The sequence below is a fragment of the Podarcis pityusensis genome (assembly GCF_964106645.2).
Source record: "Podarcis pityusensis genome assembly, chromosome: 3".
Taxonomy (NCBI): Eukaryota; Metazoa; Chordata; class Lepidosauria; order Squamata; family Lacertidae; genus Podarcis; species Podarcis pityusensis.
The window spans coordinates 104,640,117-104,658,152 of NC_138026.1; the positions used below are offsets into that span (position 1 = coordinate 104,640,117).

Sequence of the window (18,036 nt, forward strand, 5' to 3'; positions counted from 1 at the left end):
CCTATGGAGCGAATGCAGGCTTTCGCTGAAGCCTGGAGAGCGAGAGGCATCGGTGCGCACCGACCCCTCTCGCTCTCCAGGCTTCAGGAAGCTATCCGCAAGCCTTGCAAGCCCGGTGGGAGTTCCCGCGGGCTCACAAGGCTTGCAGGCAGAAGCCTGCAGCCCCGGCGAGTGTCCGCAAGCCTTGCGCGCCCGGCAGGAGGTCCCGCCGAGCGCGCGAGGCTTGGGGCAGCAGCCTGTCGCCCGAAGCACGGGGAGCCCTCCGGAGGGCTCCCCATGCTTCGGGCGAGTGTCTGCAAGCCTTGCGCGCCCGGCAGGAGGTCCCGCCCAGCGCGCAAGGCTTGGGGCGGCAGCCTGTCGCCCGAAGCACGGGGAGCCCTCCGGAGGGCTCCCCGTGCTTCGGGCGAGTGTCTGCAAGCCTTGCGCGCCCGGCAGGAGGTCCCGCCCAGCGCGTAAGGCTTGGGGCTGCAGCTTGTCGCCCGAAGCACGGGGAGCCCTCCGGAGGGCTCCCCGTGCTTCGGACGAGTGTCTGCAAGCCTTGCGCGCCCGGCAGGAGGTCCCGCCCAGCGCGCAAGGCTTGGGGCTGCAGCTTGTCGCCCGAAGCACGGGGAGCCCTCCGGAGGGCTCCCCGTGCTTCGGGCGAGTGTCTGCAAGCCTTGCGCGCCCGGCAGGAGGTCCCGCCGAGCGCGCAAGGCTTGGGGCTGCAGCTTGTCGCCCGAAGCACGGGGAGCCCTCCGGAGGGCTCCCCGTGCTTCGGGCGAGTGTCTGCAAGCCTTGCGCGCCCGGCAGGAGGTCCCGCCCAGCGCGCAAGGCTTGGGGCTGCAGCTTGTCGCCCGAAGCACGGGGAGCCCTCCGGAGGGCTCCCCTTGCTTCGGGCGAGTGTCTGCAAGCCTTGCGCGCCCGGCAGGAGGTCCCGCCCAGCGCGCAAGGCTTGGGGCTGCAGCTTGTCGCCCGAAGCACGGGGAGCCCTCCGGAGGGCTCCCCTTGCTTCGGGCGAGTGTCTGCAAGCCTTGCGCGCCCGGCAGGAGGTCCCGCCCAGCGCGCAAGGCTTGGGGCTGCAGCTTGTCGCCCGAAGCACGGGGAGCCCTCCGGAGGGCTCCCCTTGCTTCGGGCGAGTGTCTGCAAGCCTTGCGCGCCCGGCAGGAGGTCCCGCCCAGCGCGCAAGGCTTGGGGCTGCAGCTTGTCGCCCGAAGCACGGGGAGCCCTCCGGAGGGCTCCCCTTGCTTCGGGCGAGTGTCTGCAAGCCTTGCGCGCCCGGCAGGAGGTCCCGCCGAGCGCGCAAGGCTTGGGGCGGCAGTCTGTCGCCCGAAGCACAGGGAGCCCTCCGGAGGGCTCCCCGTGCTTCGGGCGAGTGTCTGCAAGCCTCGCGCGCCCGGTGGGAGGTCCCGCCGAGCGCGCGAGGCTTGGGGCGGTAGCCTGCAGCCCGAAGCACTGCGAGGCTTGGGGCGGCAGCCGCGGGGGGGGGGATAATTTTTTTTATTCATTTCCCCCCCCAAAAAAACGAGGTGCGTCCTATGGACCGGTGCGTCCTATAGAACGAAAAATACGGTAATAGTAATGAACAGATTACGCTAGTAGGACTGCAAGAAGGAGAACTATATGAAATAGTGCAAGAAAGACTATGAGGAGAATTATTAGTTGATGATAATTAAGAGTAATAGATATATTAAGAAATGCAGAATAAGTGATAAAGAACGGAAAATCATCAGAGGTGTTGATGGAAGTCTAAAACAATGCGTAAGATAAGAAGTTAAGTTATGTGATTGTTGGAAATGATATGTTTAAAAAAACCAAATAAATAAATATATATAGAGAGAGAAAGAGTTAGCGTGGGAAGGAGGAGACAGAGAAAAGATACGATAGCCATCTTCAAATATCTAAAGGGCTGTCAAATGGAAGATGGAGCAAACATGTTTTCTCCTTTGGAGGGTAGGACTCGAACCAGTGGCTTCAAGTTACAAGAAAGGAGATTCTAACTAAACATCAGGAATAACTTTCGGACAGTAAGAGCTGTTCGACTGTCGAACAGTCTCCCTCGGGAGTTGTGGACTCTCTATCGTTGGAGGTTTTTAAGCCAAGGTTCGATCTGTCATGGATGCTTTAGTTGAGATTCCTGCACTGTGGGGGGTTGGACTAAAAGACCCTGGAGTCCCTTTTCCAATTCTACAACTCTGTATTTTGTGAGATGCATGTATGTGCATGAAGAACTCTGGTGCCTCGAGAAGGTGCTATATAAAAGCAGAGTAAAGTCATACAGATAGCAAGCCCAAGACCTTTTAAGCTTCCTGGGGGAAGGGGAGCAATTGTCCCACGTTATCAGCGCTGTCGGCTCCCTTTACTGATACGATAGCTGCTGAGAAGCGAGCTGTGAGTTAAGCCAGCAGAGGAGCTGGTTGGAGACAGAGAGAGGGAGAGGGAGAGAAGGAATAGTCTGTTCAGCCAAGTGCTTCAATTCCCCGTGTCCTCCCTGCCCCCTTCCAAAACAGCACCAAAGCAAGAGACAGCTGCAGCTTATAAGGAATGTGAGGGGCCCAGCCAGGGACTCCGGGGAAGGAAACCGGGCCTTATATGGCCACGGAGGCAGAATCAAATTTTTATCAATGAGCGCGAGCAGAGAGACGCCCAAGGAGAGATAACCGAAAAGCAGGACTCCTCGGCAAGGGGCACGGGGTGGGCGGGGGGGGTGAGGCAAGCAGCACCTGTCGCTCTGCACCCCCTCAACCCACCCCACGGATCTCCCATCCAGGACCGTGCTGCCGAGGGCAAGGCGAGGCTCAGCCCTGCTTCCACTTCGGCAGAGCTCCAGCAGAGTTGACAGGGCACAACTACTCAAGTCCCAGGGAAGGAGGGAGGAGGAGGTAAGGGAGAGACAACTGAATGCTAGGAGTCACGCTATATAGGAATCTTTACAGCCAAAAGGAGGCTCGGCCCATAGACTTGTCCCCTGCCAACACCACAGATCACCGAAGCCAGAATAATACTAATAATAATACGGAGGGGTCTGATTCTCTTAAGCCTTATTCCATGGGTGTAGCTCCCCTATAGGAGGAGGCGCTGCAGAGTTTGGGACTTTTTGGTTTAGAGAAAAGGCAAGTAAAGAGGTGTCACGATGGAAGCTTCTGAAATTATGCATGGCATGGGGGTAGAGCATACAGGAATGGTTTTCTCCCTCTCTTGCAACAAGGGGACTGGTGGGCATCTATTGAAGCTGAATGTTGCAAGGTTTTAAAAAGTACTTCTTTGTGCAGCAAAAGGTTGAACTATGGAACTCACTCCCACAGGAAGCAGGGATGCCCTCCAACTTGATTGGCCTAATAATAATAATAATAATTTATTTCTATGCTGCCCATCTGACTGAGCTGACCCAGCTACTCCTGGCGGCTCCCAACAGAATATTAAAAACACGATAAAACATCAAACATTAAAAACTTCCCTAACCAGGGCTGCCTTCGGATGTTTTCTAAAAGTCAGATAGTCGTTTATTTCCTTGACATCTGATGGGAGGGCGTTCCACAGGGCAGGTGCCACTACGGAGAAGACCCTCTGCCTGGTTCTTGCAATGAGGGAACCGCCAGAAGGCCCTCGGAGCTGGACCTCAGTGTCTGGAATGGACAGGGTGGGTGGAAATGCTCCTTCAGGTCAAAGAGGACCGGACCAACTCATGGAGGATAAAGGCTGCTACTAGCGATGATGGCCGGGCACTGCCTCTGAGGTCAGCAGCAAAATGCCTCTGAATGTTGGCTGCTAGGAACTGCAGGTGGGCTGTGTTGCTGGTGCCCATGTCCTGCTTTTGCAGGCTTCCCACTGGCACCTGGGCGGCCAGAAGAGGATGCTGAACTGGATGGGCCACTGGCCTGATCTAGCAGGTTCTCAAATCATTCACACATGCAGGGGGGAGTGGCTCTTTCCATGTGGGAGGCTTGAACCTCTGCCGGACGGGCAGAGTCTCTTGCTACTTGAGTCAGCGCCCCATGTGACTCGGAACCCTGGAAGATCCAAGGTTCTAAAAGGAGCATGGAGGCCAATTGATTAGAACAGCAGGCTTCCTTCCTGCAGATGTTCAGTCCCCCTCAACACAGGTTCATCTTCCTCTCCCACACACGCACAGTAGACCCACCCAACAAGCCTGAAATCTGCCCGCCTGTGCTCTGTAGTCCTCCCAGGTAAACCTTCTCCTAGGTAGAAGGCAAGGTTGCAAGGACAAAGCTTCTTCCCTCCCCAGAGACCTGTAGGAATAATTCCCCCCTCCTCAAAGCCCTCCACAGCACGAAAAAGGGAGGGTGTCTATACCTTTGTTTCTCCACTGCTATCTGACTCGGACACCTGATAAGTGAGGTCCGTCTCCTCAAAGCCCGTAGCGCTCATGCGCTGATCAGTGGTTGGGTCTGACCGAGGAGGAGAGTCAGGAGAGTTCAAGCATGTCTGGATCAGCGCTTTCCCCGTCTCGCTGGTGATCATGGGCTGTAGCTTCCGCGTGGCGAACGTGTAGACATGGCCCGTCTCGCTGGCCACGAGCAGCAACACCTGAGTGCCCGTTAAGGTGGAGAGTTCGTAGGCCTGCAGGGTAGAGAGGAAAAGCAGAGGGTCAACAATGAGGCGCGGACCTTCGCAAGACCCTGGTTCCCACGGAGAGGAAGCCCAACCTCTTGCGAGAGGATGTCGCTTGGTTTTAGTGGTATTCACAAATGGGTAAAAGCCAGCTTTACACATGTGGTCTGCTATCGGAGTCCACCTTATCGGAGTCCACCAAATGCCCACAGCGAGATCCGACGCAGTTCTGCACAAGTTGCTACCTTCCCAATGCTTCTCTGAAATAGCAAGCTACTAGCCATGAAGGTTTTGCTCTCCGGCTATAGTCAAGAGCATGGGTAGGCAAACTAAGGCCCGGGGGCCAGATCCAGCCCAATCGCCTTCTCAATCCGGCCCGCAGACGGTCCGGGAATCAGCGTGTTTTTACATGTGTAGAATGTCTCCTTTTATTTAAAATGCATCTCTGGGTTATTTGTGGGGCATAGGAATTCGTTCATCCCCCCCCCCAAAAAAATATATAGTCCGACCCCCCACATGATCTGAGGGATAGTGGACCAGCCCCCTGCTGAAAAAGTTTGCTGACCCCTGGTCAAGAGGAAGCAATGCTTCTGAAGGGCAGAGCGCTCTTGCGCCTGAATCCTGCTTGCTGGTTTCCCCACTGTGAGAACAGGGTTCTGCAGGGATGGGCCTCTGGCCCGATCCAGCAGGGATCCTTTCCTCATGTTCATGCTCTTTGGAACAGTTTTCCAAAACGTTTCCAGGGGACGCATGTACTAAACACCCTTGGCCCCAGCGGCAAAAGGGGTAAAGAGACTGGCTTGCTTTGTGAGCACCTACCCTCTGGTATCAGGACAAAGGGTGGCACTCTGGGTTAAACCACAGAGCCTAGGCCTTGCTGACCAGAAGGTCGGCGGTTTGAATCCCCGTGACGGGGTGAGCTCCCGTTGCTCGGTCCCTGCTCCTGCCAACCTAGCAGTTCGAAAGCACGCCAAAGTGCAAGTAGATCAATAGGTACCGCTCTGGCAGGAAGGTAAACGGCATTTCTGTGCGTTGCTCTGGTTCGCCAGAAGTGGCTTAGTCGTGCTGGCTAAGCTGTATGCCGGCTCCCTTGGCCAATAAAGTGAGATGAGCGCCGCAACCCCAGAGTCGGCCACGACTGGACCTAATGGTCAGGGATCCCTTTACCTTTACCTTACCCTCTGCTATCATCAAGATGACACCAAGACAGCATTTTTTGTGGACATCCTTCCTACACGTCCAATCAAAGTCCTGGGTGTAGATGTGTTAGTATTTTTGCTACCTGTCAATGATCAAGGCTGTGCGTATTCCGCAACTGCATTAAGAGAAGGTCCGTAGCAAGGTGTTAGAGCACCTGCTTTGCATGCAGAAGATCCCAGTTTCAAATCCCTGAAATCTCCAGGTGGGGCTGGGACAGACGCTTTTGTGGAAATCTGGAGAGCTGGCTTCCAGAGACAATAAATGGATCAATATTCTAATTCCGTAGAAGGAAGGTTGCTACACTTGAGCGGAGACCTTGCTCAGGGTTCCAGAGAATTTTCATTTAAAATGAAATATATTTGTAGAATTTTAGAGCTGAAAGGGACTCTAAGGATCCTCTAGTCTAGCCCAACTCCCTGCAATTCTCCCCATATGGGGATTGAAGCTGCAACCTTGGCATTATTAGCACCACACCCTAACCAACTGAGCTATCCAGAAGCTGGGTTGAGGAGTTATGCTTGAAAGGGACTGGAAACACAAAATTGAGCATTGTTTGAAGCCAGACATGACCACACCTTCTAGCAACTATTGGCTGCTGCAAAATGTGATGCTGGACTAAAACAGCTCAGGAATGGTCAAACTGTAGGACTTTGGAGGGAAGACGTCCACTTTGCTTTCCACTAGAAGAATCCTGAAGCTCACTAACCAGACCCAAGTGCAAAATAGCAGCCTGGAGACACAGCCCTGTGCAACCTGGGGGCGGTTTGAGCCAATTACCTAATGCAAGAGCCCTGCTGAATCAGGCCTAAGTAGTCCAGCGTCCTCCCCCCTGACCCCTTTCTAGCCTTCTTTCTCAGCTACAAAGCCTGAAATACGAAGAAAGCATCATATTCACTCTGCAACAAGGGAGGGAGGGGGACAAGAAAGCTTAAAAATAGAGAGCACATCCTGTCAAAATACAAGTGTGATGACTGCCCAATCTGATAGAAAGGTTATAGAGGAGAAGATGAGTGAGGAGTCAGTCCTATGACACCAGACAACAACGATAATGTCCAGGGCTCCTGCAGCAGGACTCTACAGCCAAAACCGAAAGCTTTCCATTTTACCAAGGGCACATCCACACCATATGTTTAAAGCAGTGTGATACCACTTTAAACCGTCGTGGTTTCCCCCAAAGAATCCTGGGAGATGTAGTTTGTTAAGGGTGCCAGGAGTTGCTGTGAGACCCGCGTTCCCCTCCGAGAGCTACAATTCCCAGATTTTCCTGTGAAGGAGGATTGGCTGTTAAAACCACTAGGGCAACTGTAGCTCTGTGAGGGGAATGGGGTTCTCCTCATGACTCTCAGCACCCTTAACCAGCGACAGCTCCCAGAATCCTTTGGGAGAAGAAGCCCTGTCTGTTTAAAACAGCATCGTACGTATGGTGCGAATGCGGCTGAGGGAAGCACAAACTCATTTCCCCCCCACTTGCAACGAGCCAGGCGCCTTTTATCAGGCGTCTGCTAAATGTGTCGCTCTTCTTTATCTGAGGCACTCATTGCTCTTTCCGCCAGCACCACGCCGGCTTCACAAACATGGCAATTGGGGCTGAGCTAGCTCCTCCAAGGCCTAGCCGGCTGGCTGGCCTGCCTCCCTCATTAATAAGTCCTTCAAAACACAAAAGCCAGCTCTCTTACCAAGAACAACTTGGGGGGTGAGAGTGGGAGCCTACTTTGGCAAACAGCCACCCAGCAAGAACGGCAAACATAGGAATGTTGGAAGCCAGCTTCAAATTAGAAGGTCGGACTACTTTCCCATCTAGCCTACTCTGACTGGCAGCGGCTCTCCCAAGAACTCAGGCACAGGCCTTTTCCATCACCTGAAATCTGAACCAGAGTCTAACAAACTCTCCACTTGATGGGCATAGAAGCTCTTGCACCTCTCGAAAACGGCTGTTCCTATATGCTATAACAGAAGGATGCGGGTGGGGCTGTGGTCTAAATCACAGAGCCCAGGACTTGCCGATCAGAAGGTCAGCGGTTCAAATCCCCACGACGGGGTGAGCTCCCATTGCTCGGTCCCTGCTCCTGCCAACCTAGCAGTTCGAAAGCACGTCAAAGTGCAAGTAGATCAATAGGTACCACTCCGGCGGAAAGGTAAACAGCGTTTCCGTGCGCTGCTCTGGTTCGCCAGAAGCAGCTTAGTCATGCTGGCCACATGACCCGGAAGCTGTACGCCGGCTCCCTCGGCCAATAAAGCGAGATGAGCGCCGCAACCCCAGAGTCGGTCACGACTGGACCTAACGGTCAGGGGTCCCTTTACCTTTATATGCTACAACAGCAGCAAGAACATTAATCGCAAGAAATCGGAAGGGGAATAGGACACCAACAAAGGAAGAATGGCAAACTAAATTGTATCAGTATTTGTAATTAGCAAGCATGACAGAAGCAGTTAGGAACCAACCAAACCAAAAATTCAAAACGGAGTGGGAATGTGTAAAAGATTATCTGGGGAAACGTCGTTCTCAAATAAAATCCCTGATATGCTCCGACTTAATTTTGCAAAGTAAAGATCAGATAGGTAAGATATATCAGGTATGTCCAACAGGTCGATCGCAATCTACTGGTAGATCCCTGGGAGGTTTTGGTAGATCGTGGTGGATCCCCGGGTCCCATTCCATTGGTAAATTAGAATCTGGCCCAGCCCGCCCTCCATTGTCGCATGATCTGCAGAACGGAAGATGGAGTTTACTGAGTGAGGCTTTACACAGCGATCTGTTGGTGAGTGGCTGTTCCCCTTTCTCCCTAAAAGAAGCTCAACAACTTTGACCAGAACCCCTAAAAAACGGGCAGTTTTTAATTCTGGGAGTAGATCGCAGTCTCTTGGGAGTTGGCCACCCCTGAGATATATTATGTATTAGAAAGGCAATAAGGAAAAACAACATAGTTGAGAAGAGAAAGACGACAGAAGCTGAGGTGGTGGGAAGTCACTTGTGTAGAAATATTGTTACTGTTTGATTTTTTTATATGTGTACAATATATGTTAAAGAGTGAACAGAATATATAGACGAATAACCAATTTAAAATTCAATAAAAAGCAATTTTTAAAAAGAAGCAGCTTTTGCACCTCTCTAACCAGAAGACTAAACAAGCAACTAGTCTACTGGCTTGTCCATCACTTCGTTTTCTGTATACCTTCCAAGAAACTTCTTTTCAGGGTTTCGATTCAAGTCCCACTTTTGCCATAATATGTGGTCTCGAGTGAGGCACTCCGAACCAGCCCTGCCACTTCACCTGAACTCTGAGTTCTGAAGAGGGTGAATGAGAACCATAAATGCCTTTTTTTGCAAATTAAAATGGCAGGACCCAAGATTTGTTAACGTTTTGCAACTGCACTCTATCTTTTTGTAGTAAAATGTTAAGCAAAATGAATAGTTCATTTAAATATACCTGATTGTAGCTGAGATGCACTATTTCTTGAAACAAGGCAAAATTAAGTATGCTCAAATTCCAAGGTAGAAGCTTCTCACGCCTCTGCTGCTTATACAGGAACACGGTGCAAGTCAAATCTGTTACAATCAACAGGAGTTGCTTACCGCCTTCTGTAGGTGGGTCAACTGCACTCAAGAGCACTTTCTTCTTCCTCTTAAACACAGCCACATCACTAACCAAGCAAGCCGGCAGCTAGAAACCTGGAGGCAGCTTGCTCAAGCATGGCAATTACATTTGGAAAGCAGGAGTGGGGAGAACCAATCCTTAAACTGGGGATAATTCAACCAGAGATTCAGGGGGGAAACATTAAATATGCAAGTAGAGAGGTACTGTATAAGGATCATGGGGGACACCTTTTCCCCAAACTATTTATATCAGCCATAGTCAATCCGGATGTTGATGTTGTTGGACTTCCAACCCACATCAGCTCCAGCCAGCATGGCTAAAGGATTATGGGAACTGTAGTCCAAAACATGGGAAGGACATCAAGCTGATTCGAGCAAAGAGATAGGCCTATGAGCATGCACTTTGCTCATTTTCAAACACAAGTTTTTCCAAGTTGTTGCTTCCTCTGAATAGTCCCATTTATTAATCCTGAAAGGAAGAGTGAAGGTTTTAATTCAGTTAGCTGGCAGGGCAGTTAACTGCAGCATTTGTTGACTGGGGCAAAACACTCTGGGTGTGCAGAAGCGCAAGTGAAGGGTGTGGGCTTGGGGAGTTTCAAGGCCCAGACAAAGAGGCCCAGAGGGGTGCATTTGGCCCTGGACCCAAGGTTCCCCATCACTAATCGGTTGAGAGCCATAATCATAGGGTGATATTCAACTAAGAGAAGACCCACTAAAATTAATGGACCTAACTTAGTCATATTCATTAGTTTCAGTTGCTCCAGGCATAGCTTAATACAGGCTTCCTTAGCCTTGGCCCTCCAGATGTTTTTGGCCTACAACTCCCATGATCCCTAGCTAGCAGGACCAGTGGTCAGGGATGATGGGAATTGTAGTCTCAAAACATCTGCAGGGCTGAGGTTGAGGAAACCTGGTTTAATACCACCCAAAGCATATAGCAGTGCCTCTTGCCTGACAGTCCCAGTTTTGAAGCTCTGATGTTAAGAAAGCCAAAACAAAACATGGGCAAAGCCTTCCTTGTTTTTAATCTTATGTACAATGCTTTGTCAAAATCAGGTGCCTTGTCCTTTTTTACTCAATATGGTGTAAGTTCCTCTGCTATGCTAACTCAATTGAACAGCCCCCTACACCACCTGTACGACAGACAAGCATGTGGAGAGGTTTTACTGAGAACTGAATTGACCCACCTTCTTCTCATATCTGACAACTGAATGAGGCATTGTATTTTCAGCAGTTTCTTGGGTTTTTTTACCCCTCCTCTGTATCTGTGTTTTATTTTTCTACTTTCACATTCCTTTTTATTTGCCATATCCATTATTTTTACTGTATGTCAATAAAGTTTGGTTTTTTAATGAAAAAATAGGTGTCTTTTTCGTAGGCACATGATAACAACATTCTCAGCTTATCAGAATACAGACTGTAACTAACAAATACCTTATTTACAATTTCCTAACAAGTTAAGATAATTGGAGTATTTCCAAGGCAGGTAACTGCTCAAGTGAACCGGCGCATAGTTACGAGTTTAGACTCCTAGAAACACAGACTGGTACTAGATTCTGCTCACTTGTGAGCAAACATGTTCTAGTTATTCAGTGGTTCTTATTTGTTACTTCCTTCCTCTAGGAAACAAACTGAACGAGTGGCAAGTCTGACTGAAATAAGCAAAGACCCACAGAGAAGCGAGTTCGATTAAAATGAAGAGTCTCACAAAGGGCGCAGTTAGCAAAACTTTAAATTCAATCAGGCTAAAACCCAATAACTTAACACAAGAATCACCATGTGGTGGGATTTAAATCCAAACACCTTGGTTTAATAGCATGTATATGTGTGTGTAAAACATTTTGCTATATTATAAGGGGGGGGGAATCAACTATACATAAATTCCTGCTTTTGCCAATTATCCTGGTACTGCAGACAAAGTATATTTGTACCAAAGTACCTGCAGCATCTTTTCTGACCCTTCCAAGCAGCCAAAGCCACACTCAGTAAAACTCCAAAGACCCAAGCATCTTTCAAATGCGCTGCAAGGCCTTGTTCGTTAAGTGGGGTTTCATAATGACCAATGTCAATCTGGAGGAGATGGGGAGTTGTAACATTTTTAAGGGTTTTGTTTTGACTTTAGTTCCCTTTTCTTCAACTGGGCATTCTGTTCCAATCCCACAGCCCACTCTGGAGAACGGGAATTCCCTTGCAGCCCATGCTATCGCAGAGTTTAAACTGAACTAGGCCCCAGGAGCCCAGTTGTCACAACAGAGGCTTTTGCAGGGAGACTCTGGCGGCTGAGGAGCAGGACCCTCCCCAATTCCTCCCCAACTTCCAAGCCAGATAGCAATCTGGACCACACAACTTATCCTTCAGATAATTACTTCCTCCATCCAAATCCCTTCCCCTGCCAGTTCCAGTAACCTAGCATCCACAGGAGTAAACTAAAAAATCAGCTAAGGTGCCTAGGTTTTATAGGCCAAAAAGGACAGGCAGAAAAGGAAATTTCGTGACACAGCTTTTAAAAGGACAAGAACTCTGACCTTTTCTTTAAAAAAGAAGATACTTCAATTGATTTTAAAAACTCTGTCCATTTCTGCATCCAGCGACTATTATGCACATATTTTAACATTTCCTCTCATTGCACCTAATTCCCCCCCCCCCAATATTTTCTAAGGCTTGCACCGTTTATACCAGTCTTCCCCAACCTTGTGCCTCTAGTTGTTGCTGGACTATAATTCCCATCATCCCGCTGGCTAGGGCTGATGGGAATTGTAGTTCCATATCTTAAGGGAGCTGGGGAGAGCTGTTTTACACATTCCCCTGGCCTCTGCCTTTCTTACATGCTTCTACAGGCCCCTAGCCCAGGCTCTGGCTTCTAATCCACAGGCCTAACACCGGAGGAGCGCAACTCCTTGGGATTCTTTTTTCCTAAATCTATTGTTTTGCCATGTTTATAAATATCGTGCGCACACCCCGGTCCCAGTCTCAACATTCTGCGTACTTGGCACTGGAGAGTTCTCCTTCAGGAAGGCTCTCAGAAAACAATCGACCCGGCACATTGGCACAAGGTGTGGCACCAGTGTGGCCATCCAAAAACTCTGTTCCCAAAAACAAGACCTCCCATGAATTCTTGCTATCCAGGGTAAAGCAGAAAGAAATATGTGTCATCTTTCTCAGCTACGTATTTGGCTTATCCAGACAGAACACAACCAGCCCCCCCCCCCCTCTCTCTCTCTCTCTCTCTCTCTCTGTGTGTGTGTGTGTGTGTACACACACATAGTTTTCGGCAAAATTCACCTTCTAAAAAAGGAGGCTCTAGGCCTGGAAGCCACAGTCTTATCTTGCAACCCCCACCCCTAAAAATGTCAGAGGACTGCTTCCAGTTACACAGCAAGGAGGGAAAGGTACTTCGCACATGCTCAGAAGCATGGTCAGCATTCCTTCACTTGTGAAAGAAGTCCCAATTAGTATCCAATTAGGCAACGGTTTTCTACCTGCTGCATACGCCAGTCTCCTCCATACAGTCTGCACTGGTTAGCTTGTGATTCGCTACCTTATCAAACCCACTCAATGCCAGCTACCTGCGCTAGGGGGCAAGAAATCTCACTTCAGAGAACCCTTAACAAAGGCAAACAACACTCTGTCTTCTGTTATCGTGCTTCAGCAGTTTGCAAGCAAGAGTCAAAGCTCACTGCTTTTTTCCCTCCCGTCGCCACCAAAATCAGAGATAGCACCAAACCGGACCAAACCATAATCTCCTGTGAGGACCACAAGAGCTTTGCTCTCCATCCAAGTCACTGGCTTCAGGGGGCTTTGTTCATCCCTGGGCCAACACAATGACAGGAGGAGGAACTTACTCAGGGGAAACGGTACTGCAATTGACAGTTGAGCACAGGCCATCAGTCAGCGAGAGGAAGCGGAGTCAGTAGAGCTTTCGGAACGTCAGCCAAAGTCATCACCAAGCAATATGCCACAGCCTGACCTCTCTTAGATACCACGCCGACCTCCCGGGCGGACTTGCCTCCTCACAGGTGCCCTTTACCCCCACCACCACTGACAAGGTCAGAGAGCAGAAAAGCAGCAGTTCGGGCAGTTAATTGTCAAATCCCGCAGCTAAGGCTCTCCTCCGGCCATTGCACAGCTGGGGTCTGACAACAGGAGGAGAGCAATGCTGGAAGAGGCAAAAGGTCCAGCTAGTCTCATTAGAGCTCAGTTGGTTACAGTGCGGTGCTGACAGCACCAAAGTTGCGGGTTCGATCCCCAAAAGGAACAGAGGCATATTCCTGTACTGCAGGGGCTTGGACGAGATCAGCCTTTCTCAACCTGTGGGTCCCCAGATGTTGTTGAACTACAACTCCCATCACCCCTAGCTAGCAAGGCCAGAGCTCAGGGATTATGGGAGTTGTAGTCCAACAACATCTGGGGACCCACAGGTTGAGAACCGCTGGACTAGATGATCCTCAGGGCCCCATTCAACTCTATGATTCTCTGATTCTTAGTCCAGGAAGCTGTAGGCAGGTAGGTGCCTTGTGGAGTCTCACAAGCAGGGCATGAGGAAAACAGCCCTTCCCAGCAAGTTGTGTTCACAAGTACGGCAATGAGGTTCTTTTTGTCTCTCATGCCTACCAGTAGCTGTTCACAGAGCTATCCTTTATCAACAATCCCCTGAGTGGTGGGCAACATAAAGGTAAAGGGACCCCTGATGATTAGGTCCAGTCGTGACCGACTCATGTGGCCAGCATAACTAAGCAACTTCTGGCGAACCAGAGCAGCGCACGGAAACGCCGTTTACCTTTCCGCCCGAGTGGTACCTATTGATCTACTTGCACTTTGACGTGCTTTCGAACTGCTAGGTTGGCAGGAGCAGAGACCAAGCAACGGGAGCTCACCCGGTCACAGGGATTCGAACTGCCGACCTTCTGATCAGCAAGTCCTAGGCTCTGTGGTTTAACCCACAGCGCCACCCGCATCCCTTTTGGTGGGGAACATGCAGCCCTCCAAATGCTATTGGGACTCCAAACTCCCGCCAGTCCCAAGCAGCGTGGCCAATGGTGGGAGTTACTGTGCGTTGTTCTGGTCGCCTCGCCTCAGGATATTGAAAAGGGACCAAAATGATCCAAGGGGGTGTGGAGCGACTCTGATTTAAAGAAAGATTCAGAGCTTGGGATGCTTTTAGTTCAGAGAAAGAGGCGGCATGGCAGAAGTTTTTAAAACTACGCACAGCACAGAGGTAGAGGAGACTTTCTCCCTCTCTTAACACTAGAACTTCTGGACCTTCTGCTGGAAGATTCAGGATGGACGAAATGAAGTATTTATTTGCACAGGAGAGAGGGAAGCTATGGAATTTGCTCCCACGGAGGGAGCGATGGTCACCAACTTGGATGGCTTTTAAAGAGGATTAGACAAATTCATGCTCTGTCCTGCTTGTGGGTTTCCTAGAGGCCATGAGAAGAGGATGCAGGGGCATCTTATTTGGTCCAACCAAATATGGAAGGGTCAAAGTTCCCCACCCCCATTCTAATTAACTTACAGCGGCCCTTGCCTACATGGTGCCCTCCAGATGTCTTGGACTGCATCTCCCATCAGCCTTGGCCAGCGCACGTATGCTAGCTGGGAATGATAGGAGCTATAGTTCAAAACATCTGGAGGGCAGCAGGTTGGCAAGGGTTGGCCTCCAGCAGTAAATGCAGACCAACGCACATCCATGCATCCCACCAAATTCAAGGCTGTATTTGCTCACGTCTCTCTTGCTCCAGAGCACCAAGGCTAAAATGCAAGAACAGTTTGTCTCCTAAAGAGCAAAACAAACTGGGTGTTCAAGAGAGAATGCAACACTGGGAAATGCAGGTTCTTTGTTTTTTTTTTGTCCAAAGAACAGAGTAAATCACATATTCTGTCCAGCAAAGGGTAACTGCAGCTAACACTTTGCTTAAGTGGCAACTTCGGGCAGTATACATATAACACCACTTGACCCCCAACTGAACCATTTCAGCAGCCTCAAGATCTCTATGAGGATTTTACCAAAATTCAACTACCCTATCAAAGAATAAAATGGGACAAGGAGCATTGAAATGCATCAGAAGACTGGCTTTCAAACCTGCATCCCGGTGACAAACGCATAACAATGCAAAATATATACTAAGAAGTCCCCAAGCATGGGGAAAGCAAGATTTGCTCAGCAGTTGAAGCCTCTAATTTCATTATCATTGTCACTGCTTCTCTGCAAACAGCTTAATAGACAAAGCGCTGGAGACAACGAATGCCTTGAGCTACAGAAAACCAGCAGAGTTAGCTGCAGATCTTGGCAGAATAATTCCATAAAGAAAAGGGGGAGGGCGAGTGCCTTAAATGCTTTCGTGCACTGCTTGCTGAACTGACCTCTACAGCAGCAACACTCCAGGTGATCATCCAGGTGACAGAAAGCCACAAGCAGAGCAGGGACAAGCCAAGGAATGCCTGGAGGACAGCAGGTTAGTATGGCGAGATCTACCTGGCTGCACAACTAGGCTACTTCACACTTAGCAGCCACTCCAAGTTCTCCTGAAATGATGGCCCAAGGTGTTGTAAACAAAATCCCATATAGTCACTTCTAAGAGGTTTATTTTTTTTAAGAGCGAAGTGCACGTGTGTGCATGCACACTCATAATCCCACAAACTCAATGCAACTCCGTGTCTAAACAAAAGGCAGTTGCTTGGTGCATATTCTGCAATGCACAGAAGCAACCCTACAGCAGCCAAGATGGGCAAGAAGAGTCCTTGGGAATCTGAACTTTTAAGACGCTGATTTATGTTCTGCCCTAACCGTCTAGGGGTTATGGCTATGCCTGGGCCGAGGCCCTCAGAGCATTACTTGCGAGTGACGTTTCAGTTGCAGCAAGGCAATGCTCTTATAAATAGATAAAATAAACAAACATAGAACAACAAACAAAGTTAAGTAATGATGCTGACAAGGATGCAGGTTCTGCTCATCTCTCTCACTTGTCAAAGCCCCCTTTGGCCATCCCTTTGAAACGTCAGGCATTGTTGGGAAACAAGTCCTGAAAGAGAGATCAGCAGAATCCAGTTGCCATGTTTTTCACCCCACCCCCTCTGCTGTTCCTGGGCACACAGCAGATCTAGGAGTTTGAATCAAGCCCCTGGTGGGGAGGACTACAGCTCAGGGCCTTGCCTTTGCATGCGGGTCACAGGTTCGATCCCCGATTTCTCCAGATAGGGCTCAGGGGGTCCCGTTTGAAAGAGGTGCTGCCGGCCAGTGCAGGCGATGCAGAGGTAGATGAAACCATGATCCGACTCTAGTAGATGGTAGCTTCCTATATACCCATCAGCTGTTGGGCTGTGTTTGACTCAACAGGCTCCAAGCTGCACTGGCCAACTCTACAGGTGCAAGTCGAGAGGATGTGTGGCATTCCAGTCCTAGGAGCTTGCCTACAGCTGTCTCCACAGCCCCTTGCCCCAGACCTTAGGCAGACCTTCACACACAGAGCTGGATTGCAGCTTCCCGACTCCCCTTGAATTCTTGTTTGGCCAGACTGCTGGCAAAGTACTGCAGAGAGTGGCAGAGTGCTTCAGTCCGCTCTATGGCCATGGCCACAACCAGAGAGCAGGACAGCTGAGGGAGGGAACAGAGCCTTTCTTCAACTTTGTCCCAATGGCAAACAGCTGCTCCAGGCTTCATTTCACAGCAGCGACTCAGGGGGAAGGCAAGACCAGCTGTTGGAGAGCTTCTCAAATGGCAACGACGGCGGCGTGTGCATAGGGCCCGCAACCACACAACACATTTGGCCCAAGGGTGCTGGCCTAAATTCTGCCATTTACTCGGGAGAGGAGAGCAGAGGAGATGATGAAAGCCAGTGGCTGGAGGGCCATGTGTTAGATGAGAAAGAACAAACCGAAGCTCAGTGCAGACAAGATGTGGCGTGCGGCATTTGGGACATTCTGCCGCCCATCTTGGAAGAGTCAGGTCTACAGCTTTCAGGGGTGGTCAGATCCAAAGCTCAGGGGATTCTGTGCTACAAAGCTGGTTTCACTGGCTTCAAAATGGATGCAACAGATGCACCCCCTTTCTTGGAAAGAAAACACCATGCCACAATTAGCCCTACGTCAGTAACATCCAGATTCAGACTACCACAGGGATGAGGAACTTGTGGATATCATTGACTCCAATTCCCTGGTCAGAAACCAGGGATAGAACCGGGAGTCCACCTCTGGACTACCTTCATGTGCTACAATGAAGCTGCCTCCGACGATTTTTCCAAAACTTTCACCGGAGCTGAACACAGCGGTCAGATTATAAACAGGGATGCACCGGTCTGGTTCAGACATATCTCAACTTAATAAGCCAAGGCGTTCATGTGCCTAAAGCTAGTGACCCCTTCCACTGTACGTGACTCAGATTTTCCAAGTTAGTCCATCATATTGGGAAACTACAATTACCAGGTTCAGAACAAACCAAGATCCTAAACCAACTACAAACCATGGGTCAAGATTCTGGTTTGCTGCAATTGAGGAAGCTCTGGAGTCGAGCTGCAGAGCACCTGCCTTGCGTGCAGAAGGTCACAGGTTCAACCATCAGCATCTCCAGGTAGAGCCAAGGATGTTACCTGCCTGAAACCCTGCAGAGTCAGTGTATAGACAACATCAAGCTAGACGGACAATTGGTGTGACTCCATGTATAAGGTCGCTTCCTCTGTTCCTGTAACTGTAGTTTC

At 50.0% G+C, this 18,036-nt stretch overlaps 1 protein-coding gene across 2 annotated transcripts in view; it reads right to left on the bottom strand.

The window, feature by feature from the left end:
* Window positions 1–18,036, bottom strand: part of SRF (serum response factor) — an 82,881-nt gene that overhangs the window by 58,079 nt on the left and 6,766 nt on the right. For both annotated transcript variants that reach the window (XM_080998164.1, XM_080998165.1), the window contains exon 2: window positions 4,291–4,557. In XM_080998164.1, coding sequence (XP_080854290.1) covers window positions 4,291–4,557 — 267 coding nt within the window. The remainder of the gene's footprint in view (window positions 1–4,290; window positions 4,558–18,036) is intronic.